This window comes from Panthera tigris, chromosome D3 (assembly GCF_018350195.1).
Source record: "Panthera tigris isolate Pti1 chromosome D3, P.tigris_Pti1_mat1.1, whole genome shotgun sequence".
NCBI lineage: Eukaryota > Metazoa > Chordata > Mammalia > Carnivora > Felidae > Panthera > Panthera tigris.
This window is the reverse complement of record NC_056671.1, coordinates 79,587,557-79,609,397: the sequence shown is the minus strand read 5'-3', so window position 1 is coordinate 79,609,397 and position 21,841 is coordinate 79,587,557. Positions and strand designations below refer to the sequence as shown.

Genomic DNA, 21,841 nt, shown 5'->3' with positions numbered 1-21,841 from the left:
TTTGACAATTTTCATCTAGTCCCTAGCACATGCTTGGCATCAACATTCAAGAGTTGTTTTTATACATGAATGAAGGCAAACATTATAGGTTGATCTATGTACCCTCCTAGAAACTCCTACATTGAGGTCCCAATCCCCAGAACCTCAGAATGTGACCTTATTTGGAAACAGTGTCATTGCAGATGTAATTGGATAAGATGAGGTCATACTGGAGTAGGGTGGGCCTCTAGTCTAATATTACCCATCTTATAAAAAGGGGAAATTTGGACATACAGACACACAAAGAGGGAGAACGGAATATGAAAATGAAGGCAGAGATTGGGGTGATGCATCTACACGCCAAGGAATGACAGAAATTGCTAGCAAGCCACCAGAGACGAGGAGGGAGGCATGGGACAGCGTTTTCCTCAGAGCCGTCAGAAGGAACCAAACCTGCTGACAGCGTGATCTGAAACCCTGCGCTTTCTAGAACTGTGGGACAATAGATTTCAGTTTGTGGTATTTTGGTATGGCAGCCCTAGCACACCAATATGGCAAGACAGAAAGAGAAAGAGTGGGAATTAGACAGGAAAGCCCCTAGGCAGACAAAGAACCTTAACATATGCAGGGGTGGAACCTGAAGCAGTCAGCTGTGAATGCTTTACGAAGACTTTGCTTAAAAGCCTGAATTTTCCTTCTCCTCAGTAATATTTTAAAATATTAAATTAACTCAACCCATCTACTCTCAACTTTTCCAGTAAAACAGACATTCAAACATTTGTGCTGTGCTTCGTGTATCCCAAAGATTATAGGTAAACCGCTCCCAGTTTCCTTTACACAAAAACTGCCAACTGTCAAAACATTAAGTATCTACTGATGTTCTCCATGTTAGAATTCTTCTATCAGAAGTCGGCAAGAGACGTGGGCAATGTCACAAATCTGAAAACTCTGCAAAGGGATCTCATACAGAGTAACAGCGGCTCTACAGCCATTTATCCTGGGGGTTGGGTGCAGTGGGGTTACTAAGTGCCGTGGGTCAGGGGTCACTTACTGGTTAGGTGGACATCGAGACAAGAGAATACTGGCCTTTGCTATCAATTTCACCTATTTCTGAAAATAAGTCATATTCCTTCTTTGGAGAAAAACATTCTGTTGCATATGCTTATATTCCTGTCAAGGACGTAGAAGAAAGTAATTACATTTACCTTCCCCTATTGAAAGTAAGATGAAACAGGTCGGGGAGAGAAAGTGGAAAGAGAGTGGAAATGACAAGCTTCATAAACTGGCACTAGTAACTTTAGGTGAATCTTTTCATTAATCCAACTCTATGAATGAAAGAAAACTTATTTCAGCCACTGGGGGAAAAAAAAAGTGGTAAAATGACTATAGATTAGGAATGGAAAGAAAACACAAATATTAGAAAATAATACCATGAGGCTTATCCATAAGCGATGAAGCCGCAGTTGACCCTAGCTGTCATACACTCCATGAGCACAAAATTCCACACATATATTTTAGTAATTATGCTTTCATATAAAGTGATTTTTAGAAGTTTAACCAAAAGCAATTCCTTGGGAAGCTAAGCTGCTAATGTCCTACATCTTCCTTCCACAAGTTCAGTTCAGTACCTTCTATCTGTGGCACTTCACCATGAAGCTTGGCTTTGCTGGAGAAAGGCGCATTCTGCAGCACTAACGCAAAGAGAGAGGGGATCAAGGACTGCAAAGCGGAAAGATACATGTGGAGCTTATGTTCATCCAGCCCGTGCTCTCCTTCCTGAAACATAAGGAGGGGGAAGCTAGTTTTAGTCTGCTGAAATTAAGTATTTATAATGCTCTTCCTTTCTGTGGCCATTAATTAAAAAATTAAGAATCTGTATGTTAGACTCATAGCACAACACCTAATGGAGATATCCATGAATCTTTTCTTAATTTCTCTAAGTACAGGAAAATGTGAGGAAGCACTGAGGCACTATAATAAGCAATATAATCTTTTCTATGGAAAACTTCAGGGTGAACATCGGTCATTACCATTTGTATGAAACTTCTTTTATAGGCTTTCTTTTTTTTCCCCCCAATATTTATTTATTTTTGAGACAGAGAGAGAGCACAAGCGGCAGAGGGGCAGGGAGAGAGGGAGACACAGAATCTGAATCAGGCTCCAGGCTCTGAGCTGTCAGCGCAGAGCCTGACACGGGGCTCGAACTCACAGACCCAGAGATCATGACCTGAGCCGAAGTCGGACGCTTAACCCACTGAGCCACCCAGGTGCCCCCAGGCTTTTCTTCTTTCAAGAGGGTCTCATTCTTTGAAATTTTGTAAGTCAGGATAAAGAAATTAAAGTGAGTTACAGGAATCACTTTAACTGTCCAACTGTTGAACCAGCAACAGCCTTGGCTATTTTCCTTCTCCTACATCCAATCTCCTTTTACAGATTTGGTGGCATCTGTATGTGCCAGCACTGAAAGGACTTTAAAATACTTCAATGCATAGATGAAAGGTAGGAGAAAAAAAATTCAAAAGGAAACAAAAGAGGTAACAGAAAGAAAAAAAGAGTAAAAGGATTAGTATGCTACACAGAAACCAAATGTTAAAGTGAAAAATAGAATCATTACAGATAAAAGTGTTTACTAATAAATACATTATATTATATTACTAATATTATAAAAGCTATGTCAGAGATACCAGATATATGAGTTACACACTATCAAGTTCTAAATTAATCTCTTCATGGAAGAATTACTAGCTACGCTGAATACTTCAGGTACATCTAATAGCAAAATAGAATTAACCATGTTATGAAATGGAACTTAAGAAAAACAAGGTGTGGATAAATCTCAGGTAGAAAGAACACAAACATTTAAAGAATACTTAAAAAATTTCCCAGGTTTCATAAAAATGAGTATTTTCCAGTCTAGTTGTTTGTTTACAGTTTTTCTTAAATACCCAACTTGAAATTTATAGAAAAAAAAGCCCAATTTTTAAATTAAATAAATACATATAAGACTGTCTACAGAGTAGTTACTGTGCAAGAGCCTTAAAGATTCTTTAAAATTTGGGGGTAGAACGGGTAAGAGTTAGGTGTCAGTGACCAATATCAGATCCTGGTTCCAACATCTGACAGCTGTAAGACCTTGGGCAAGCTACCAAAATGCTCAGTTTCCACACCGAAACCAAAATATAATTCAAAGGGTTGTAAGAATGACATAATATATGTTATTTATACAGTATCTCCCTTAATGCACATAAGAGGCATTAAAGAAATGTTAGTTTTTCTTCTAGACTCTAAGAGGGACTTTTAGTACAAAAATTAGATCAAGAAGTTACTATCTTTCTTTTAACTCTTCTTCATTTCTTTTACTTGGGGAAAACAGAAAACATTCATTTTAAGAAGTGAGAAAATGAACTACTGCAGTGAAATAAACACAAGTAAAGCATTTTGACATCGTGTAAGTAAGAAAGCTTTAGAGACTAATATTTGAGTTATCTGCAGGCCAGGAACTGGAGCTGATATTTTACCCAAAATCTTTAAACCTTTGGAAGATACCAGGAAGAGCTAGCTTTCTGCATAATGTACAAATGAGTTCCACAAAGGTGCTACTTCAGCGTATAAACCCAGATCATGACCTTCCTCGTTGAGCTTTAGCAAAGCAGAACTTCCTCAAACCTCTCTTGGCTCCAGACCAATAAAATCTTTACCTGGCAAATAATTAGAATGTTCAGCTCGGTGGTACTTTCTGTCTTTGCTCCCCAGCGTTCTCTCAAGAGGGCTTAGAACACACTCTTAAATTTCTATAAACTGTATAAATAAAGAAAGCATTTACCCTGAGAAGTTTTTCTATCTTGTTCAGCAATGTAGGTATAAGATGAGACTGTAAATTTCCAAGTTCTGTAGTCCAGGCAGCATAGGCCGGTAAAAATACTTGATGTGTTGCACTAACTACTCTTTCTGAGGGATCACCCAAGGCTGAGAGCAGCAATTCAAAACCCTGCCAAAACGAAACAGGTAAAATTTAGATTTTTCAAAGAATAAATAAAAAAAAAACCTTAATAAAAAGCAATGAAGTATATACACTGTAGTACATTTAGAGAACACTTTAAGCAAGAAAGAAAGCCATCCATAACCCTATCCTTCCCATTTTCTTTAAAGAGAATGTCATGTATCCACTGAAGTGGAAACCAAACAGAAATGGTGGTAAACATGGCACGCTTTTTGCCAATTTCTTGCCACAAAACCATGGGAGATACTATCAATGAATCACAGTGCTCTTTCTTTTGAATCGAAGTAAAACCAGGCGGCTAACTACAATGGGTGAGCACTGGCATGCCTAGCAGCTAGCTCTACTATAAATTATTGGGTAGCTGAATCAGAGATTTGGAATATTAAATTGTTTGGAATTTTATAATGAAGTAAATGGGGTTCATTGTGAAAAACATACCTGTTGGTATTTGTCTGGATCATCAATGTATCCCATAATGATGCCAAGGCTTTTGATCACAGCTTCTCTTACTAAATCTGCCTTATCTTCCATTAACATTTGTTGCAACATTGAGAGAACCAAGGAGCTACGGATTTCTTTCTGAAAGTAAACGAACACATGTTTTTACTATTTATTTTATACTAGGCAGAAAAGTATAGAAAATAATACAACCAGACACCCACACATTCAAAAATCCAGATGAAATATACATTAATTTTTGCTAACTTTCCTTTAAGTCTTCATTTTCCAAAGACATAAAACATTACAGATACAGCTTAAGTTTCACCCTCCTCCACCCTTCCTCTCTAAAGATAACATCTACCCTGAATTTGGTATCAATTGTCTCCCAATACATACTGCAACTCTTTCAAACCCTACAGCTCAAACCCTACAGCACATAGTAACATAGCAGCAAGCACTTCTGGAATATTGACAAAGTCAACCCTCTGCTATAAACCAACAATGAGTCTTCTACGCTCCCTGTTTACCTCAGAGAAGAGCTCTCAGAGTTATAAGAACAGGAGGGTTACAAACACTGCTCTGGTTAATCAAAACATTTGCTGGGGTAGAAGTGTTGCAAACATTATAAAATCCTGGTGTTCCTATTTTTTTGAAGAACTGAGAAAAACACTTCAAACAGGATGATACAATATGGGAGTAAACTTAGACTTCAAAGGGAACTGCGCTGCTTTCTCAGATGCAATTATTTAATATAATGGCAACCACTGTTGTGTCTTAATTTCACACAGTTCTTTTTTGTTAAAGAATGTTTCAGCCTAATTAATGGCTGAAAGTAAAATAAAGAGCTATTGCTATGCAAATTCTTCCCCTTTCTTCCCTTCTTTGCACCATTGTAATTTGATCAATTTATAAAATTCTTCAAACCCAAACTTGTTTACATATAATGGTTAGAATAAAATAAGGATAGAAGATGACCACTTTCATAAATTCACAGTGTGATTTTAGTATTCAGGGCAAGATCTGCAGTCATTTTTTTCTTTTTAATTTTTTTAATGTTTATTTCTGAGAGAGAGACGAGACAGAGTATGAGCAGGGAAGGGGCAGAGACAGATGGAGACACAAAATTCGAAGCAGGCTCCAGGCTCTGAGCTGTCAGCACAGAGCCCGACGTGGGGCTCGAACTCATGAACCGTGAGATCATAACCTGAGCCGAAGTCAGATGCCCAACCGACTGAGCCACCCAGGTGCCCCTGCAGTCATTTTTAAAGGACCTAGTTTTTAGGGGCTCCTGGGTGGCTCACTCGGTTGAGCGTCCGACTTCAGCTCAGGTCATGATCTCACAGCTCGTGAGTTTGAGCCCTGCGTCGGGCTCTGTGCTGACAGCTCGGAACCGGGAGCCTGTTTCGGATTCTGTGTCTCCCTCTCTCTCTGCCCCTAACCCACTCACATTTTGTCTCTGTCTCTCTCAAAAATAAATAAACATTAAAAAATTTTTTTTAATGACCTACTTTTTGCTTTGACTTCTTAGAAACAAAAATATATATAATTTTAGCACATTTTGGGCACATTTAGGTTGGTGAATATGTCTTTTAGTACAGCCCTGTTTACTTATCCTTTATGACAAAAACTGCCCCAAAACTGCCTGGAAGATCTTCAAATGGCTTCTTGGTTGGTATCAGCATGGGCAACAGGACAGAAGTGAAGTAAACTTCAGCCGGGTATTTGCTTCACATTGATCTGGACTGAGGTCAGCTGCGGCAGTTAGATTCAGTATGCCACAGGGAACCCACAGGACAAATCAGGAGGCATTACTCCATGTAAGCCATGACCACGCGTATTTTACTGTGATCAACTGCAGCGAGGTATAAGGCAAGTGAGATCCATGGAGGAAACAGTAAGTCTATTATTAATACTGCTTAACATTCTGGTATCAGGGGCAGCGCAGAACAGCTTTTTTAGCCCCTTTGTGTTTGTGATGTTCTTCATCTGTCTTGGAACAGTAAATAAAAGCATGTGCAAACCTACTCATGTAATCTGTCTATATGATTTATCACAACAACAAGATACTGGTTTTCTCCTATAATATAGGAGAGTATTAAAAAAGATTTCACCATACCCCGATCCTGGTAAAGGTATGGTAAAATAGGAACTCCAATGTACCGATGACGGGAGTATGAATCTGTGCTATCTTGGTTCAGGGCAATTTAACACTGTCAAAAATGCAAATGCTGAAAGAGGCAAAATGTGGCGGTATTAACAGTATGAAAAATTTAAAAAAATACATAGATACCTACACAAGAACCTCTCAATAGTGTTTACTGTCAGGGATTAAGAACATTGTATATAGTATGATTAATTTTGGGTGAGAAAAATTCAAATATAAAAATGCAAACTGTTACACGCTTAGATTTTTATTTTCTGTAAGAATTGATTAAAAACGATCAACGGTGGGGGCGCCTAAGTGGTTCAGACAGTTCAGTGGCCAACTTTTGATTTCAGCTCAGGTTATGATGCCAGGGTCGTGGGATGAGCACGGAGCCTACTTAAGATTCTCTCTGCCTGTCCCTCTGCCTCTCTTAAAAGGAAAAAAAGTTTTTAAGAAAAACTGACAGCTCTTACAGGAAGGTGAGGTGCCAATGCTCCACAGGATTCTGCTACAAGTAGACGTCTTTCCGGGTATTTGTGGTTAATCTAGAGTAAAAAATAAATAAATCAAACATGAACAACAGAACCTCCTTTCTTCCAACAGAGAATTACTTTTCACAATAAATCCTGTTAAGAATGCAATAAAGCTTCTTTTTTTTCCACTTCTGGGGATCCCTGTGTGGCTATCACTGGATCAGGAATAAGGGATTCAGAGAGAGCCTAAAAAATGAGGTCACAAGGGTTATCTGTTAAAGAAAAAAGGATAAAGCAAAGATGAAAATGCGGCAAGGTGTCTAGAGATTGTGGGCTTGCCTACAGCTAGGCTTTCCTTAGGATGTCAGGAGCAATTTTCTCCAGCCCTAGAAACATTAGTTTATATTTAAATTTGAAAAATCCACCTTCTGAATATGACAGATATGGCTTATTAATAGGTGCCAGGAATAACTCATCAGTTCTCTTTTTCAACTAAGGGATTCGGAAGTAAGTCAATCAATGATTTAACCAGAACCCTTGACTAGTGATATGATTTTGTTTTTAAAGTAAGCAGACTTCAATCCACTCCTGTTTGTATATGTAAGATGATGGGGCTTTGCTGTGATGACTACACTGAACCATAACAAAAATAACAGAAAAATGACACATACTGGGTTTTGTTCCCATATGTCTTCTTCATAGAATATAAATCTTTCCTTGACTGGAAAAGAAGTATATCTGTTCTCATATTCCCATATGAAAAGGTGACATAATTCATTAATGTATTGGATGCCTAAAATTAAGAAAAGAAATTACATAGCAATCTACTGGGCAACAGATTGGAGGTAGTCGGCTAGATAGATCCCCGATATCCATGTTTATTCTGGTTATAGAAGAGGTGGTGGTAAAGATGTTTATAACTAATATCTGTAAATCAAATTTAATCTAGAAATAGTAATCCTGAAAGCAGAATGGTTTGGATGTCAAAGTACGCTGTACATAAACTTTCATTTTGCTTTTCTTTAGTCTAGCTCAGTGAGCCTTAAAATTAAATGTACATACAAAAATCAATTGTATTTCTTTGTATTGCAACCAAATTAAATTAAACTAAGAAAATTCTGTTTGCAATAGTTTCAGAAAGAATAAAATATTTAGGAATCAGTTGAACCGAAAAGTATAAAAATTATACTCTGAAAACCACAAAACATCACTGAAAGAAAATTTAAAGGAACTAAATAGATGGAAAGACATCCTAAATTCATGGTTTGGAAGGCTCACATTGTTAAGATGGCAATATTCTCCATACTGATCTACAGAGTCCTCATGAAAATTCCAGACGGCTTCTGGCAGAAACTAACAAATTCATCCTAAAATTCACATGGAAATTCAAGGGACCCAGAATAGCCAAAATAATCTTGGAAGTATGGGAACTAATAAGTTCAAAGGGTTGGAGTTTCTTTTTGGGGTGATAAAACTGTTCTAAAATCGATCGTAGCGATGGTTGCACAAGTCTGTGGGCACACTAAACACCACTGAAGTGTGCACTTTAAATGGGTGTAAGGTATCGGAGTATCTCAATAAAGCTCAATAGGAAGAAAAGGAAATAGAAAAAAACTGTTAAATACTATATGTACATATAAATAATGGTACAGAATTGTAAATTCAAAGTTGTATATGTTGTTTCTAAGTTAATGTGACTTTCAGTGATTACAGCCTCATCCTAAATTAGCATGCACTATAACCTACAGGGACATAAAGGACTGTCACAGACAGCAGGACTATATATAATGTTCATTTTACATATTTAATTTAGATCAAACTCTAATAAATTTTAAAGAAGAAAATGAATACTCAAAGAAATTAGGAATAGAATTCTAAAAGAGCATACACTTTACTGATATTCCAGAGACCAGTATTTTTAAAGCATAAGTGACTATGTTATTACAAATAAGGCCATGAAATTTGCCTTTATAAGAAATTCACCTTTTTTAAGGTGGATAAATAACCCGCTTAATGACTAAACATCAAGTCTAGAAAGTCAACGATCCTGAGTTCTACATAGGACTGGAATATTAAAATTCAATATAACCAAAAGTACTGTTAGTAGATAGTGAGTTGGATTATAAATACAAAAACTTCCCACATCAACAGTTTACATTTCATATTCTGTATAGATCTGCAATATATACAAGTACATAATACATATATTACTTCTATTACCTACACACATGCACACACACACGCACACCCACACCCACACACACCCAGCCTTCTTGCTCTCTCTTGAATTCACTGAGCACGCACCTGAGGGCTTTTGCATTTGCAGTAACTCACTTCATTCAGATCCTTGCCTAACCATCACTTTCTCGGGGATTCCTGCTCTGACCTCTTTCTAAAATAGCATTCTCCATCATTCTCTAACCCTTATCCTGCTTTATTTTTCTTCACAGTTTATAGTAATACAAGACACATCATTTATTTGTTTATTCTTATCTCCCCATGAAAAGGTCTCTGTCTTTTGTTTACCACTGTACCTGTCACTGGAACTAGTTCCTTAAGTATCTGTTGGAAGAATGAATAAAAGCAAGGCATCCCAGAGCGCTCTTAAGTGCTATGAAATCACTGTGCTGGACTACAGAAAAAGCAGCATAATTTAGATCCCACATAATTCCACTAATTCCTAGTGGCATTTAAAAAAGAAAATGTGAACATTATAACAAACTAGAGCATAACAGCTAGGAGAAAACGCCATACAGTTATTTACCTGTTCCCAGCACTGTGGTAAAAGTTCAGCTTCTACACGTGTTGGTCCAACATGGCGTGCAAACGCCACACAACCTGTCAGTATCATTTGCCTGAAAAATAATACAAATGAATAAAGACTTATACTTACATTAGAAAGCACAGCTAGGATTAAGGGTTCAAAAGAGTCAGCTCTGGTAGCTCAGTCAGTTAAGCACCCACACTCTTGATTTCGGCTCGGGTCATTATCTCATGGTTTGTGGGTTCGAGTCATGTGTTGGGCTCTGTGCTGACAGTGCGGAGCCTGCTTGGAATTCCCTCTCTCCCTCTCCCCTGCTGGCTCGCTCTCTTTCTCTCTTAAAAGTAAATAAACAATGGGGCGCCTGGGTGGCTCAGTCAGTTAAGTGTCCAACTCTTCGTTTTGGCTCAGGTCATGGTCTCATGGTTTCGTGAGTTCAAGCCCCACATTGGGCTCTGCACTGGCAGCACGGAGTCTGCTTGGGATTCTCTCTCTCTCCCCCTCTCTCTGCCCCTCCCCCACTTATGTTGTCTCGGTCTCAAAATAAACTTAAAATAAATAAATAAACAAATATTAAAAAAAAAAAGCCAGTGAATTACACCACACACAGTACTTTTGTACAATCAAATTAGGCTTTTCTTACAATGGACTAGGTTGCCGCCAAGAGGATGAGTTCCTTAAGACTCGTTCTTCCAACAGTGGTAACACCATTTGTGAGATGTTGTGAAGTTATCCTCTATTGGTGTGAAGTTGAATCTCATAACCTCCTAAATGAACTTCCCATCCATGCATTCTAAGATAGTATGTCTAATGCTTCAGCATCTAAGAACTTCAGTTTCTAGCCACTAAAACAATCAGCGATTATTCCCCCAGTATTTATTTCTTTTTTTTTTTTTAATTTTTAGCGTTTATTTTTGAGAGAGAGGGACAGAGTTCAAGCGGGGAAGAGGCAGAGAGAGAAGGAGACACAAAATCCGAAGCAGGCTCCAGGCTCTGAGCCTTCAGCACAGAGCCCGATGCGGGGCTCGAACCCACAAACTGTGAGATCATGACCTGAGCTGATGTCAGATGCTCAACCGACTGAGCCACCCAAGTGCTCCTATTCCCCCAGTATTTCTATCATTCAAAACTAGGGTATCATATTAGTAAAATGATATTTCTTTTTTTTTTAATTTTTTATTAAGTTTGTTTATTTATTTTGAGAGAGAGAGAGCACAAGCAGGGGAGGGACAGAGAGAGGGAGAGATAGAATCCCATGCAGACTCTGCACCATCAGCACAGAGCCTGATGTGGGGCTCAAACTCACTAACTGTGAGATCATGACCTGGGCCAAGATCAAGAGTCAGATACTCAACCAACTGTGACATCCAGGCACCCCCAGTAAAACGCTATTTCTTACATTTTTAAAAGTTAATTTAGTTATTTTGACAGAGAGAAGGCATGTGCGAGTGGGGGAGGGGCAGAGAGAGAGGGAGAGACAATCCCAAGCAGGCTCTGGGCTGTCAGCGTGCAGCCCAACATGGGGCGTGATCTCACAAACCAAGAGATCATGACGTGAGCCGAAATCAAGAGTCAGACGCTTAACCAGTTGAGTCCCCATAAGCTGATATTTGCACCAGTAAAATGGTATTTCTAACATCAGAATTTTATACCCAAGGTAACTGCAGTAGGCAGCTTCTGACATGGTTCCCAATGATGTCCACCTCCCAATATTCATGCTGTTGTAGACTGGACCTAATGACCTGCTTCCAGTGAACAGAATAATGGCTGAAGTGATGGGATGTCTTTTCTGAGATTAGGTTACAAAAGTCTGTGATATCCAGCATTGGACCCTTTCTACTGCCTTCTCAGCTGGCATGCTTTGATAAAGTATGTAGCCATGCTGGAGAGGCCCATGCGGCAAGGAACTGAAGGAAATTCTGGCCAAAAGCTGGTGAGAAACTGAGGCCCTCAGTTCAAAAACCCATGAGAAACTGAATCTTGCTAATGACCAACTATGTGAATAAGCTCAGAAGCAAATCCTTCCAAGTTGAGCCTTGACAGGACCAGCCCAGGCAACATGTGGATTACAGCCTTATTAGAGACCCGGAAGCAAGGACCCAGACTGACTCACACAAACTACAATATAAAAAATCAGTGTTATTTTAATTTGCAGACAACATGATACTCTATGTAGAAAACCTGAAAGACCACCAAAAAATTGCTAGAATACATGAATTCAGCAAAGTGACAGGGTATAAAATCAACATGCAGAATTCTGCTGCATTTCTATACACCAATAATGGAGTAGCAGCAAAAGAAATCAAGGAATCGACCCCATTTGCAATTGCACCAAAAACAGTAAGATATCTGGGAATAAACCTAGCCAAAGAGGTAAAACATTCATGCTCCGAAAACTATAGACACTTGTGAAAGAAACTGAAGAGGACACAAAGAAATGGAAATACATTCCACGCTCATGGATTGGAAGAACAAACATTGTTAAAATGTCTATACTACCCAAAGCAATCCCTATCAAAACACCACCAGCATTTTTCGCAGAGCTAGCACAAACAATCCTAAAATTTGTATGGAACCACAAAAGACTCCGAATAGCCAAAGCAACCCTGAAAAAGGAAACCAAAGCTGGAGGCATCATGATTCCAGATTTCAAGCTACATTACAAGCTGTAGTCATTAAGACAGTATGATACTGGTACAAAAACAGACATATAGATCGATGGAACAGAATACAGAACCCAGAAATGGACCCACAACTATATAGTCAACTCATCTTTGACAAAGCAGGAAGGAATATCCAATGGAAAAGAGACAGTCTCTTCAACAAATGGTGCTGGGAAAACTGAATGGCGACATGCAGAAGAATGAAACTGGACCACTTTCTTACACCATACACAAAAATAAATTCGAAATGGATGAAGATCTAAACGTGAGACAAGAAACCATCAAAATCCTAGAGCAGAACACAGGCAGCAACTTCTTTGACCTTGGCCAGAGCAACTTCTTACTAGATAAGTCACCAAAGGCAAGGGACACGAAAGCAAACATGAACTACTGGGACTTCATCAAGATGAAAAGCTTCTGCACAGTAAAGGAAACAATCAACAAAACTAAAAGGCAGCCTATGGAATGGGAGAAGATATTTGTAAATGACATATCTGATAAAGCGTCAATATCTAAAATCTATAAAGAAACTTACCAAACTCAACACCCAAAAAAACAAATAAGCCAGTTAAGAAATGGGCAGAAGATGGGACGCCTGGGTGACTCAGTCGGTTAAGTGTCCAACTTTGGCACAGGTCATGATCTCAGGGCTCGTAAGCCCGAATCGGGCTCTGTGCTGACAGCATGGAGCCTGGAACCTGCTTCAGATTCTGTGTCCCTCTCTTGCTGTGTCCCTCCCCCATTCATGCTCTGTCTCTCTCTCTCTCTGTCTCAAGAATAAATAAACATTAAAAAGAAAAAAAGAAAAAAAAAAAAAAAAAGAAAAGAAATGGGCGGAAGACATGGATAGACACTTTTCCAAAGAAGACATCCAGATGGCTAACAGACACGTGAAAAGATGCTCAACATCGCTCATCATCTGGGAAATACAAGTCAAAACCACAATGAGATACCACCTCACACTTGTCAGAATGGCTAAAATTAGGGGCTCCTGGGTGGTTCAACTGGTTAAGCACCTGACTCTTGATTTTGGCTCAGGCCATGATCTCATGGTTCTTGAGTTCGAGCCGTGCATTAGGCACTGTACTGTCAGTGCAGCACTGTCTGCCCCTCCCCTGCTCGGGCTCTCTCTCTCTCTCTCAAAAATAAACATCAAAAAAAATTAGTGATATCTTTGTGCTTAAAAAAAAAAAAGAATGGCTAAAATTAACAACATAAGAAACAATAGTTGGCAAGGATGTGGAGAAAGGGGAACCCTCTTGCACTGTTGGTAGGAATGCAAAATGGTGCAGCCACTCAAGAGAACAGTATGGCGGTTCCTCAAAAAACTAAAATTAGAACTACCCTATGATCCAGCCATTACACTATTAGGTATTTACCTAAAGGACACAAAAATACAGATTCGAAGGGGGCACATGGACTCCAATGTTTGTATCAGCATTATCAACGATAGATAAACTATGGAGAGAGCCCAAATTTCCACTGACTGCTGAATGGATAAAGATATGGTGTGTACACACAGACACACACACACACACGATGGAATTTTACTCAGCCATCAAAAAGAATGAAATCTTGCCATTTGCAATGATATGGATGGAGCTAATATGTATTATGCTAAGTGAAATAACCAAATTAGAGAAAGATAATACCATACAATTTCACTCATATATGGAATTTAAGAAACAAAACAGATGAAAGTATGGGAAGGCAACGAAGAAAAGAGAAGGAAACAAACCACAAGAGACTCTTAATGAAAGAGAACAAACTATGGGTTGACAGAGGGAGGTGGCTGGAAATGGTTAGATGGGTGATGGGTATTAAGGAGGGCACTTGTGATGAGCACTGGGTGTTGTATGTAAGTGATGAATCACTGAATTCTACCCCTAAAACCAATATCGCACTGTATGTCAACTAAAATTTAAATTAAAAAAAAAAAAAAAAAAAGTCTTTCACTTTGTGCACCTGAGAGCTCTTACGGACCCCCCCCCCCCCCCAAGGATACTTGGACCACACTTTGAGAATCACTTTGTTAGAGCAAACCTTTCTGTCTCTAGAAATAAGAATATCCTGTTTGCTTTGTATGTCCTTTGAACTTGGGTCTCAGGCTTCAGAAATCAACTAATCACCAGCAATGTTGTTACCACAAAGCTGATGTAATGAGGAAGAAAACACCACCAAGATATCAATAATCGATTAAAGTTTTTTCGTTTTGGTTTTGGCTTCATAGTTATGAACAAACAAATCCTCTGCTATAAGAAATTTATTTTGGAAAGTTTTGAGCCTTAGAAAGATTCAAAATTAAAGTTAATAGTATATATGCTTCATGATTTGATTTTTGTATCTTCAATTATGCCTAGTGATTAAATTTCATATTGACTGTGAAAAAAAATGAGTGTTATTTTAAACCACATTCTTTTGGTGTAATCTGTCACAGAACAGTATATATTTAACCAATATAATAACTTCATTTGAATTGATAGATTTGAAAGTTATAAGAGTTTAGAATTTTAAATATATTTTTTCACTCTTCAGAATGAAGTTCCATTTTAAATGACTTTAAAATGCAGAACTGTAATAAAATAAAATGAAATAAAATAAAACAAAACAAAATAAAATAAGATTTTTTCCATTTTTGGTTATCTAGTTCAAAATAGTAAAACCTGACAGAAAAATAAGTATGTTTTCTTTCTAATTTTTTTTAAGATTTATTTATTTTTGAGAGAGAGAGAGTGAGAGTGGGAGGGAGGAAGGGAGGGGCACAGAGAGAGGGGGTAGAGGATCCAAAGCAGCCTCTGAGCTGATAGCAGAGAGCCCGATGTGGGGCTTGAACCCATGAACCATAAGATCATGACCTGAGCCGAAGTCTGACACTTAACCGCCTGAGTCACCCAGGTGCCCCTTCAATAGATGTTTTAAAGTAGCCAACTTCAAGAAAAAGCAAATTAGAATGTTTATTCACATTAATTATAGAAACGGCACTTGAAGCCCAAGCAATGCTCACTATTTCGCAATATAAGTCAACTTAAACTGAATAGTAACTTTAAATTTCAATTTAATTTAGCCAGATTAACTATAACTATTCTCTCAGGTTGAGGAGAATAATGACAAAGTACATCTGGACAACAACGAGGAAAATGTTGAGCCAGTATATCTTCAGTGTATATTACAGCTTCTTCTCACTTACCACAATCTTGTATTTTTATCTATCTGATTCCCCTTTATATTTATATTATCATCTCCCATGCCTATTTCTCAATTCTTCCTTTGCTTTTCTATTTCCTACTTTGGGAAGGCAAATAACACGAATAAAAGAAAAATGGAGAAAGAAATTCCCAAGATTTACGGACAGCTTTTTAGCTGCCTGTTCCCCAGTGAAAATTTCTTAATATCTGAATATTGTTTTTTTCCCCACTAGTGTCTTAAAAGAATGAGAAGGCACGTATATTGGCTTCATAAATGTTTGACTCTTTTAGTAAACGAACTTAGGTGAAATGTAGGCATTACAAACACTTGCATGAAACCCTCGTGCGAAATGACTTTAAATCATGAGCCACCATCTACATAGTAACGATATATCAACTTATTGAAAAAATGTTAGGCCCCTGAAGGCAAACTTCTTAGCCAGCAAAGTTAATTCGAAAAAGTATAACAGTTTTGAAATACAGATTGAAAACAGAAAAGGTCAGATAGCCTATCGATTATTAACAGCATTGGAAACAGGCTCCCGTAATGGTAAGAATAAATGTTCTCACTTGTACTAAATCGCAGGACAGGGATTATTTGACTAGTATTTGATGCAGGTAGGAATATGGTGGCAATTATGGTTGTTAGCAAAGAACTGGCAAAAAGCACCATTATTAAGCATAAAATGAAATTCTTCTTAGGAGACAAAGAAGCCTGAGATTTATTAAGTCAGGAAAAGTAGCAAGTGATTATATGACAAATACATTATGCTAACTTAAACATTCTGCTTTGTTAATTTGTTACTCACATTATACATGGTAAGTCGACTGATCAGTCTATTTCAGTAAATACTTTTATATCTGTAAGGTAAAAAATTTAAGCGTGGGCACGAGTGCTGAATTCCTGACCTAGCTCAACCTGATGTAAGGCCAATAGGTACTTTTGGCCACCAGGTGGCAGCTATTAGCTTTCCATGCAGAGTATGAAAACAGCCTAGAGATCCGAGGTTTCTGCCTTGCAAATTTAAAAATAACAATGTAATAAATGGTATTTAATTATTAAGTTGTCAAGATAGGGAAGAGTATTTTTCAAGGAGAAAAAACATTAATTTTCTTAGCACCATCAAACTATCCTTAGAAAATTTTTAGTTTGCAATGAATAGTACTTAATACAGTGATTTAATTTCCCTTCTTTTTCTTTCTTTTTTTAAAAAATTTTTAATGTTTATTTCTGAGAGAGAGAGAGACAGAGTACGAGTGAGGGAGGAGCAGAGAGAGGGAGACTTAGAATCCCAAGCAGGCTCCAGGCTCTAAGCTGTCAGCACAGAACCCGATGTGGGGCTTGAACCCATGAACCATGAGATCATGACCTGGGCCAAAGTCAGATGCTTATTAACCTACTGAGCCACCCAGGCGCCCCAAATTTCCCTTCTTTCTATTGGACTAGCATGTGAGGACTGCTGGTGTAGATTCATCTTGACTGGATCCTGAAAGGACATGTTCTCCACTTGCTCAGGTATATTTTGGTAAGAACAGGAAAGAGATATATACTCATAATGTTTTAAAATCTATATGACTATTTTTATTCTCAGAGTTGAGAGATACCTTGTATTTAAAATTTTGAGCTTTTACCCACCCCCCAAACCAAGAGCACACTGTACACACTGTATGTTAGCCAATTTGACAATAAATTGTATTAAAAAAAAAATAAAGACTTTGACTAGAATAGCAGACCAATTTTTGGAAAAGTGTTATACAGATTTTTACTGTTTATAAACATGGACTAGACCTAGGTCTTCCAAAATATGTTTAGGTCTTTTATAATATTTGTAAGGTTTTAAAATATTTAACATCATTTGTAAGATTTATTCCTTGGAATCTTACCCTTTTTTCATGCTAATATAAATGGATATGGTTGGACCTTGAGGACATTAAGCTAAGTGAGAAAATCAGACAAAGATGTATACTGTAAGACATCATTTATATGAGGAATTTTAGAAAGCTGAACTTGTAAAAAGAGAGTAAAATGGTAGTTACTGGGACTTGGGTGTGGAGGAATTGGGGATATGCTGTTTAAGGATACAAACTTGGAACTAATAGGTAAATAAATGCTGGAAATATAGTGCACAGCACAGTGATTATAGTCATTAATATTGTATCATAAACTTCAAAGTTGATAAGAAGCTAGATCTTAATTGTTCTCCCTACAAAGAGATAATAATTATATGACATGATAGGGGTATCAGATAACACTTTGATGGTAATCATATTGCAATATATAAATGTATCAAATCAATCTACTGTATACCTTAAACTTACACAATGTTATATATTAATTATATCTCAATAAAAATAAGAAAAATTAAAATAAAATAAAAAAATAAAATTTTGAGCTTTAAGGTTAAGCATCTGACTTTGACTCAGGTCATGATCTCATGGTTCATGGGTTGGAGTCCCAAGTCAGGCTCTGCTCTGATAGTACAGAGCCTGCTTGGGAGTCTGTCTCTCTCTCTCTCTCTCTCTCTCTCTCTCTCTCTTTCTGCCACTCACCCACTCACACTTTCTCTCTCTCTCAAACTAAATAAAGAAACTTAAAAAAATATATATAAAATTTTGAGCTTTACTTGTTTTATGATTTTCCAACATTCTCAGATGAGGTAAAAAGTGACAGTCAGTAAAACAAGTATTGAATATGTAAAGTCACCTACCTAATCGTAAAGTACAATACTATTGTTTTGCAAAAGTGTAGGCAAAACTTTTTCATTAAGACAGAAAATTATAACAGAAAAACATTTCAAACGCCCATATTTTACCATCCAGTGCTTAGTCAAACCTATTGACCCACAAGGATGGTCTGTTCACGTTCACACCTGCAGAGCTTCACTTAAAAGGCAACCTTTAATGAAAGATTTTATTCTCTAAGGTAGACATCATTATCACTTGATCGCAACCTATTCCCTGTTCTTCTGGGAAGTCACCTTGATGTGGGTCCCTTTACCACCCTCAGACAGAACTAATTTCTCCAATCAGGTATCAAGAGTTGTGAGCACTCGAGTCACGACAAACAAACAAAAAATACTACACCCCTCTAGCCACATAGTAATTGGTTTACAGACAGCCCAATGATGCGGAAATTCATATATTAAATATTTTAGTTTTTTGTGGAGCCTGTTAAGAAGCTGTGATCTATGTAATTCATCCGCGGGAAAAAGGGGGAATATTTAGGAGTTCTTAGAAATCACAAGTGAAAGATAAAGGCAAAGAAATATTTGAATTAGAAGTCTAAAGGTAACTAATATAAAAGTGTACAAATTCAACGTGAGTAACTGGAATAACAAGAACGAAGGGACTGCAGAACTCTGTGAATGAGGCCAGTGTTTCCTCTGTTTGTTAAAATAAACACCGGGACAGAAAGAAGGCATTTAGATTAAAATGCTAATCTTGGTGCCACGTTAGTGACGTGAATCAATCAACGTGGTATTTATTTCCCAAAGAAGTAGTCATACCTACCTCTGCTCATCATCTGGCCTCTTGATCAAATTGAAAAGTATATGGAGAAGCTGATCTCTTTCTTTAGGCTCAGGATGTAGGCATGCTGTACACAATATGAGGGGAATCAACTCCTAAAGAAATATGAAGGCGGAAAAAGTCAAAGTAAAAATGCGTTGCAGAATATGCTCTTCTTCCCCCAGAGTATTCTTAAATGGACATTCAAAATGAAATAAATCACAACATACAAAAGAGCAAATTCTAACTCTGTAACATTGGTAATTCAAGAGAAAACACTGAAACATGTATTTATGTGGTGGTTGCAGAAAGGTGTGAATCACAATGTAATAAATAACATTACTGAAGATTCAACTAACCTTATTTTCTTATCCAGTCCTTCCCAATCGTCTACTAGTTTTTGGACTATAGAACACTATAAGCTGGCACAGGAATTTTATTTTTGAAGGTGTTTTTAAACAAAAACTTGCAGAAGCTAGCTATCTTTTAAAGCTTGGAAAGGTAACAGAAAATCAAGACAACTCATCCCACTTCCGCAAGTACAGTATCATCTGTTTTTATTAAGATTACATATAAGTAGTAATTCTGTACCTTCTCACTTAACCCTATGGCTCATTAAAAAGAAGACCATTTCCATAAGTGTTCGATGCTCTCAGCACTGCTACAGAGTATCAGCAGACATGGTTTATGTTCAAATGGAGATTTTTAGTAATATCGTACTTGTTGCACATTCAGCGTGCAGAGGTGAATTCAATATTTTGTAGGAAAGTAATAACAAAAGTTTATTTCTCTCTTCCAAAGAAATACTTAAACCAAATTTATTTCACATTTTAATTAAAGTAAGACAAAATTCTAATATATATGAAAAAGATATTAATGTTTTTCATTTTGGAATGGATTTTCAAATCTAATGAGAATAAAAGTCCAGAAGTGATACTTTCGGGAAAAAACTTTCTAAATTATGAAAATAATATTTTATCGTTACTTTTCAGTAATATATTAAAGACATAACTATGATGTAATAACAGAATGATTACAACCCCACCATTTCTTTTTCCCATCTATCTTCCTACCCACCAAAAAGTGCTAGTAGATTAAAACAGGAACTGACTGCTATGTAATAACACGTGATACCCTGCAGAAAAGTCTACACTGTAGGGCAAGTATCTTCCTGTTTTGAAGATGCTTCCTTAGAAATGGACGATGCCATTTTTTAGAGGAGCTGAGACTGAAACTTAAAGGAATGACTTGAAGTTCCTTTCTACTATTTCTAAAGTCTTTACATATTATCTTAAAATTATAATTACCTGGTATAAATCTTAAATTGAAAGTACGAAGATACAGAGGAGAGCTAAGAATACATCTGAGAAGTAAAAAGGAATTTGAAACGTTTATTCAGTCATCTTTCTATTTGGGCACCTCTGTAGGTTTTGCATCAGTGAGCAAATGAAAAGGACAAGAAACAAAAAGTAATGAGGGAAAATGATTTTGTACTGGGAATGGAAGGCAAAGTATAGATATGGATCCTGTATTGTTCAGTAATGTTTTCACCAAAGACTCAATATGATGCTTGATGGATTAGCCTTGACTTTACAGAAACTGAACAATCTTTTATGAAATACTAGAGTAGGAGACCATTAATCTCAAGGACTCTCCTAATCCTTAGAGGATTCCGTTTAGACTGCTAAGAGCCAACGATCCTCCTGAGAGTACTAAGACACTGCATCATCAGCATATCCCACTGAGAGAAGAACCTTAAAGATGAAAAAGCAGTTATTCTAGAAGGCACTAACAAAAGGAGAAATTATTTTAATGTGTGAAAATCAAGAAAAGCCCCAAATATTTTATTTGTATTTTCCCTCATGTCAGATTCTTCTTTCCCAAGTTTTCTTGCTTTCTCCTCAATGTTCTTCTTGGCTTTCCATTATCTCTACATATATACTTTTCCATAATCTTCCTCCATTCTCTTTCTATTGTACCACTCTTTAAAGATAAAGTGATGAAACACAGGTAATATATTTGCTGTAATTACAACTATATATATACATACTGTTTAAAATATAATTATTTAGCTTCTTTATCTCAAAAACAAGCATAGCAAAATAATTGTTCAACTATTCTTTGTGCCTTACATTTCCCCCCTTTTTTTTTACATCATGAATCTTAGTGATCCTTAATCAGAGAGGAAGTTTATGTCCTACTATAAAGAATCTTTTAACTGAAATATGGCTATAGATGCGCCAAACTGAAAACCTAATGACAAATCACAAACCTCTCTGACTTTTAGTTTCTACAAGTAAAACATACAAAAATTAAGATTAGGGTAGAAATGGAAAATACTTCATATACATTAATTCCCTTATCTATTGCTTATGGAATTGTTCAGTTTTCCTTCTGAGATCAAAGTTGGCCTCAAAAAGTCTTAATACAGGACTTACCAAAGCACTTCTCAAGACAGCAGCTATTACCAACCAATTCACACATGGGAGGAAAACCTTTGTCATTTCTTGTACCCTCAAGACTCTCAAATTCTATGAATTTAGGGCTCTGAAGGAAAATACTTTTCCCTTTTCTGAATCACAGTAATATGTTATGTTGCTATTTGCTTTTATTTCTTGCTGACAAAATTAACAACATATAGGAAGTCACTGCCTAACATTTTTGGATGATATCCTATGCCAAGGAG

At 37.1% G+C, this 21,841-nt stretch overlaps 1 protein-coding gene across 9 annotated transcripts in view; it reads right to left on the bottom strand.

Annotated features, from left to right (window-relative positions):
• The window catches only part of RELCH (RAB11 binding and LisH domain, coiled-coil and HEAT repeat containing), a 113,393-nt gene that overhangs the window by 41,712 nt on the left and 49,840 nt on the right, over positions 1 to 21,841 (bottom strand). For 8 of the 9 annotated variants that reach the window (XM_042962082.1, XM_042962078.1, XM_042962079.1 and 5 more), the window contains 6 exons: positions 19,159 to 19,271; positions 9,804 to 9,894; positions 7,040 to 7,111; positions 4,418 to 4,558; positions 3,803 to 3,967; positions 1,608 to 1,755 (listed from right to left, as the gene is read on the bottom strand). In XM_042962082.1, the coding sequence (XP_042818016.1) occupies positions 1,608 to 1,755; positions 3,803 to 3,967; positions 4,418 to 4,558; positions 7,040 to 7,111; positions 9,804 to 9,894; positions 19,159 to 19,271 (730 nt within the window). Of the gene's footprint in view, positions 1 to 1,607; positions 1,756 to 3,802; positions 3,968 to 4,417; positions 4,559 to 7,039; positions 7,112 to 9,803; positions 9,895 to 16,457; positions 16,726 to 19,158; positions 19,272 to 21,841 lie in introns of those variants that run through there. The other variant, XM_042962086.1, reaches the window with a different exon arrangement.